This window comes from Oryzias latipes, chromosome 7 (assembly GCF_053564925.1).
Source record: "Oryzias latipes strain Hd-rR chromosome 7, Olatipes_Hd-rR_3.1".
NCBI lineage: Eukaryota > Metazoa > Chordata > Actinopteri > Beloniformes > Adrianichthyidae > Oryzias > Oryzias latipes.
The window spans coordinates 32,560,499-32,566,498 of NC_136243.1; the positions used below are offsets into that span (position 1 = coordinate 32,560,499).

The following is a 6,000-nucleotide window of genomic DNA, read 5'->3' on the forward strand; positions in this document are numbered from 1 at the left end:
CCATACATCTTCATGACTGGAAAGGAGCAGAGAGAGGAAAAAAAATCCAAAATTACTGCCCTTATGTCAGATCCTAAAGAAAAAGGGGAAAAAAGAGACAATTCTAAATTCACTTTTCTGCCTGCCACCACACCCAACACACATAACCACCCAATATATTCCTAATACTTTTTTTATTATTTGTACAGATTTCAGAACTTTCTAATGGGATTTTATTTTATTTTTTTTAAGAAAGGGCCCTGTTTAATCAATCATTTCCATTCGATCCATCCATTCATCCACGCTGGTTTCATCCTGGGAGGGGTCGTGGTCGTTTGGCGAAGTCGGGGTGCAGCCTGGACAGTTTTCCCCTTTAGATGAGTTTGCAAAAGCTGAAGGTCACTTCAAATGTCACCGACTCGAGGAGAAGCCCCTCATGAAGGTCAGAGGTCAAGGAACATGGTTTAACGTGGCCGTGGATGTGCATGAACTTTATGAGCCTGCCTCTGCAACGATTGCTGCTTACACTGTTATAATTCACTACAGTGTAATGGGATTGAGTCACAATGCAAGAAAGACAAAACTGTTAGTGAAGCTACGTGAGATTTGAAGTGCTTCATGACTTGAGTTGGTTTTAAATCTGTTTTCCAATAAATCTCTGTTATGACGGTTGAAGGGATGCCTTGGAATTTCAAAGGAAAACGAAATGCAAGTTGAGCGGGTTTTTTTGAAGAAAAAAAAAAAGCACATGTCATTCAGACAATAACAGGCGCGGGAAAAAAGGAGGGCGGAGGAGTGGAGGAGCAGAGAGAGAGAGGGGGGGGGGTGTTTGGAGGAGTAAATGGGACTCTTTTTATCTCCAGTTTCCCACATCCTGTGAACGGCTGCAAACGCGGCCACCCAATTTGAAAGAATGAGAGGAATGCGAGCCCCCCTCCCCCCCGCCCCAAACCCTCCCGCGCGCCCGCCCCTCGCGCCGCTTTGATGCGCAGCCAGTGGAGGGGACATTGTCAGTTAACAGAGCTCCAGACTGATAAACTGCGCTTTTAATGGGAAGATAATCAGGTAAATGGTCGGCCTGTTAAAACAACCGCATTGATTAACTGCTATGTCTGTGTCCAATCACCAAAAATATTATAAATATAAACAAAATAAATAAGTAAGTGCTCATTTGTTTTTATCAAATATGGTCATAAAAATAAGTATTTTTTTTCCTTTTTGGTTCTCCAGATGAAAAGCACTCATGTATTTTTTTATATATAATTATTTCTCCTGTGGAAGCAGCGTCTGTCTGAGTTCCTAATAATGGTTTAGTCTGGTTTTTGGCGCGTTTTGATTCCCGCCACGTCTGTCTGGGCCGGCCGGTTAAGAGGCTGTCTGTATTTTTATTTTGTGATTGACGGGCGTTTGGAACTCAATCCTTCAACCCCATTGGCGGAGAGGACCGAGAGGGGCGGAGATCCCATTGACGTCACTCATCCTTTGCTACGACTCATATAAGAATCCTGCCCCCCTCGGATCTCCTTTCAGGAGCCAGCGTCTGGCCAATGCCTCAACTCTTTTAATTTAAAACTGTGTATATAAATTATTTTTACTCGTTTGTTTACAAATATTGCGACTATATTTTGTTTTTTGGAGCTCCGCACTGCGGGATTTGGTCCCTGTGTTCCCCCCTACCCCGGAGCTCAGGCGGATTGTCCTCCCCTCTGGATGAAAGGATTCCTGCCGCATTTTTGTCGCTGCAACGTGGACTTTCAGCCCTCCAGCTCACGGGAGAGTCGCAGCCCGCCTCTGGATTAAAACAAAACAAAGTCCCAGCTCCAGCCGGTCCGTGGTGGATTATTATTCCAGAAATGCTGCTGTCCAAGCTGAATTCTCTGGCCGCAGACATGCCGGCGAAGATCCAGCTCCAGGTTCATCAAGGTTAGCCGCCCTCCGCGCTGTCATGGAGGACTGCAGTGGCCGGCAGCTCCGGCTCACTGTAGCGCCTCTTTCCCCCCCGAAACTGGGCTCTTTTCTTCCCGCTTTTCTTTATCTCTGGGATTTACCGGCTCCGTGTCTTTTTTGCAGTGAAGGAGAAGGAGCCGTTCGAGAAGCTGTACCAGGTCGGCGCGGTGCTGGGAAGCGGCGGCTTCGGGACCGTCTACGCCGGCACGAGGATTTCCGACGGAGTTCCGGTGAGCACGCGCCACATTTCCCTGACTCCTGCTGCGAAAATTCAGTCAGTGTTCGGGAGTTAAAACGTTGTTTTTTCTGCCGGTTACAGGTCGCTGTTAAGCACGTAGCCAGGGACAGGGTCTCCGAGTGGGGAGAACTGGTAAGAAACTAAACATGAGCGCAAATGTATCTGAATTTAACGTTAAAAAAAACGGAGCATTTATGGTGGATTTTGGTGTTTTCAGCCGAGCGGCGCGCGGGTTCCGATGGAGATAGTTCTGCTGAAGAAGGTCGGGACGGGCTTCCGCGGCGTCATCAAGATGCTAGACTGGTTCGAGCGGCCGGACAGCTTCATCATCGTCATGGAGAGACCCGAGAACGTCAAGGATCTGTTCGACTTCATCACCGAGAGGGGGGCCTTACCGGAGGAGCTGGCGCGGAGCTTCTTCCGCCAGGTGCTGGAGGCCGTGCGCCACTGCCACAGCTGCGGCGTGGTGCACCGGGACATCAAGGACGAGAACATCCTCATTGACCTCCGCACCGGGGAGATGAAGCTCATCGACTTCGGCTCCGGGGCTCTGCTGAAAGACACCATCTACACGGACTTTGACGGTAAATTTATTTATATATAAATATATATATTTTTTATGTTTTAGGATAAGTGCGCGTGACTTTCAGGCTCACGTAACAGAAATTCCTCCGAGTCAGTTACAAACAAAACCTCAAAGGTTTTCCGCCCCCTGGCGGACGGAAGTGGTATTTTTACAACCCAAAGTTTGTAAACAAAGTCACATGTCTGCTCCCCTCCCACGCGCGCGCCTCCCTCTCTTGCAAACACGGGCTGTCAGAGCTCCTGAGCCTCAGCTGACAGTTATGCAACCACACCTGCAAGGCTTTTATTTACACCTTATTGGATCTATTGCAGCGTTTAAAGATTTTTTTATATTTTCTTTTCCACAGGTACACGAGTGTACAGTCCACCTGAGTGGATCAAGTATCACCGCTACCAGGGGCGCTCTGCCACTGTGTGGTCTCTGGGTATCCTGCTATATGACATGGTGTGTGGGGACATCCCATTCGAGCACGACGAGGAGATCACCCGGGGTCAGGTTCTGTTTCGGAGGAGAATCTCTACAGGTGAGTTCACCCCTGCTCACCCCGCCGGCACGTCTGCATCGCCGGCGCTGTGGACTAACACGACGCTTCCCCCTCTACTCCTCCAGAATGCCAGCACCTCATCAAATGGTGTCTGAGTCTGCGACCGACTGACCGGCCGTCCTTCGAGGACGTCATCAACCACTCGTGGATGCAGAGCACCGCCTCTTCGGGGGTGTCCACGGCGCAGACGGAGAAGACGACCACGGAGATCCGACTGCACAGCATCAGCCACGAGCCCAGCTCCTTCACGCCACCCCCCGTGGGCGTGGCGCGGTGATGGCCGTTCGCACTGTTCTGGACTGAACACTGTCTGAAGGACTAATAGCCGAGACTGCGTCGCCGCCCAACCAGGAGGCGCCTCGCCCTGAGGGGCCGCTCCACGCCGTCCTCCTGTGGGACCGGGTTGAACACTGGTCGTCCTGCTCAACAGCTCCCGGGCAGTAAGGACTCCTCTGGCTGCAGCGCCCTGCACTTCTTCCTCCTGATTCCCAAAGGCAGGAGATGCAAGATTTACAGGCGTTTGTCACAGAGGAGCTGCTCGTTCTGGAGAAAGTGCCTTCTTAGAGATGGGGGGGGGGAAGGGGGGCCTGATGATACTTGAACCTGAGAAATCAAAAAGGCAAAGGAACCTTTTTGCTTCCTTACAAGGCTTTATATTTGTTGCTGTCAGTTTTAGTTTTTTCCTCTCATGGGCCTAGATCAGTGAAGCCTGTGCCAGTTTTACAATCACTACTTCCACCACCACCACTACTCCCGTCGCCATTAGCAACCACACAACCTCCTGGTAGCAGCCAAGTCATCCACAACAGGAAACACTGGACTTACCTCAATCCTGCGTCCACACCCCTCCTCCACCCGTCGCGCTTCTTCCGTTCCACGCCGGCATCCGCCGAAACGCACCGAACAATGCAAACGTCGGCATACCGGCGCGCCTCTGCTCCATCCTCCGCTTCAACTCTAGTGGGAAGAAAAAAACTGTAAATGAGAAAGATATTTATTATCAATGCTGTGACTCATCTTCCATCTTAAAGGATTTTTGTTTAATTTTTTTTTGGGTCGCAGTGTTTATTTATTTATTTATGAAAGCATTTTTGGCTGTGTGTCCCACAGCCAGCGAAGGGCCCACGATTTATTTAAGAGGAAATGCAAGTTTGATTATATTCTTTCTTTTCATATTTATGGATGGAAAATTTCACAAGAGCAGGCGTACGTTGGTCTATGCCGTGTAAATAAAGTGTAAATAATTCACAGAAACACTTCCATTTTCATGTACATAAACATCTACTGATGGTGGCTGGTGTTACGCCGTTGTGTGAATGTTGTTGTTTTTTTCCACTCACTCAAATTAGAATTGTAAATTGTGTTAGAAAGTTATTTTTATACGATTCCAATAAATATTTTTCTTTAACGATGACATCCGCTTGTGTGGTTTTTGTTTTTGGTGAACAGGATCAGGTTTGGACGCCTCCAGCGAGCTCCGTCTGAGACGTACGAGTACAACTTCCTGTCTGCCGCTTTTGTAGAAGCGCAGTTGATGCGGAAAAAACTGATGACAGATAAGAGCGGCGTAGAAGGTCTACGGGGAGATAAGAGCGAAGGGCTTTAGCGGCTGTTTTGTTTGAATCTACGACACGTGCAGGAAGAAAACAAAGCAAATCTTTTCTGTGAGAGGCTGCGTCGTGTGGCTGCCACTCTAAAAAACATCTTTCATTTAAACTACGTGAGCTTTCCTTTCTTGGGTTTCTGTTTTAGCCGTTGCAACAGGATATTTTCCACTTGGTGTTTACAAACTGCTCAGGTGCCCAGAGGCTTTTTATTTTATTTTTAGGAGTAGTTCCTTGTGACTCGAATTTGTTTTTGTTGTCTAATAAACCTGGATTTCTGCATAAATGAGACTAAACGCACACATCCGTTTTCAGCTTGTGTCAGAAGCCCAAAGGTGACGTAAAATCAGGATGCCCATCCGTCCTGATTACTCAGGTAATTGTTGGGTTTACAGTGGAATTAGTGAGACTAATGTCAACATTTGTCCCTTTTCTTCATAAGTTATTTAAAGAGGTGAGTATTGGAGCCAAGATCGACCGGTAAATCGAGAGCTTTGCTTTCTGGCTCAACTCTCTATCACCACAACGGACCGGTACCAATCCGGCTGTCTCCGTTGTGAACAAGCCCCCAAGATTGGTAAAGTCCTCCACCTGGGGCAGGGGCACCCCACCCACCCTGAGAGGGCAAACTACCTTTCTCCGGTCTAGAACCATGTTCTGTCTGTGTTGGTTTTCTCCAGACTTCATCCCACCGTGCTTCATAGGTTAATTGGTTTCTGAAGTCAATCTGTCGGTCGCAGACAGATTGACAACCTGACTAGGGTGTACTCTGCCTTCGCCCAACAGGGACAGGCTCCAGCAACCCCGTGACCCTCAAATAGGATATAGTGGGTTAAGAAAATGATTGGACGAATGGACACATGGATGGAGTGCTGGGGCCAGCTACTGTCGGGCAAAGCGGGGGTACTAAGGCAAGACAGTTCTCCAGTCCATCACAGTCTCCAGAAATGTCGTTCCCATTATTTTGGATTTAAAGAAAAAACACTCCCATAAAAGAAAGAAAATGTGTTTTCGAGGACAAATATGAAGAAAATTACAGACACTAGATCCATAAAGATCATAAAGATCTTGGTTTTCCGCGTCTGAGCTGTAATCCGGATCA

The 6,000-nt window shown here is 48.2% G+C and overlaps 1 protein-coding gene across 1 annotated transcript; it reads left to right on the forward strand.

Moving 5' to 3' along the window:
• Positions 1-1,393: 1,393 nt before the first annotated feature.
• pim1 (Pim-1 proto-oncogene, serine/threonine kinase) lies at positions 1,394-4,708 on the forward strand. The gene is made up of 6 exons (XM_011476764.4): positions 1,394-1,902; positions 2,050-2,156; positions 2,246-2,296; positions 2,382-2,748; positions 3,097-3,273; positions 3,360-4,708. Exons 1-6 carry the CDS (start codon positions 1,833-1,835, stop codon positions 3,569-3,571), a joined length of 984 nt encoding a protein of 327 aa, XP_011475066.1. The 5' UTR covers positions 1,394-1,832; the 3' UTR covers positions 3,572-4,708.
• The last annotated feature ends 1,292 nt before the right edge of the window (positions 4,709-6,000 follow it).

What these genes read in the sequence shown, in the direction of transcription:
- pim1 (XM_011476764.4), top strand. Translation starts at nt 1,833, where the DNA reads ATGCTGCTGTCCAAGCTGAATTCTCTGGCCGCAGACATGCCGGCGAAG. An exon ending in CATCTACACGGACTTTGACG is followed by an intron (nt 2,749 to 3,096) that starts GTAAATTTATTT and finishes TCTTTTCCACAG; the next exon opens with GTACACGAGTGTACAGTCCA. An exon ending in TCGGAGGAGAATCTCTACAG is followed by an intron (nt 3,274 to 3,359) that starts GTGAGTTCACCC and finishes CTACTCCTCCAG; the next exon opens with AATGCCAGCACCTCATCAAA.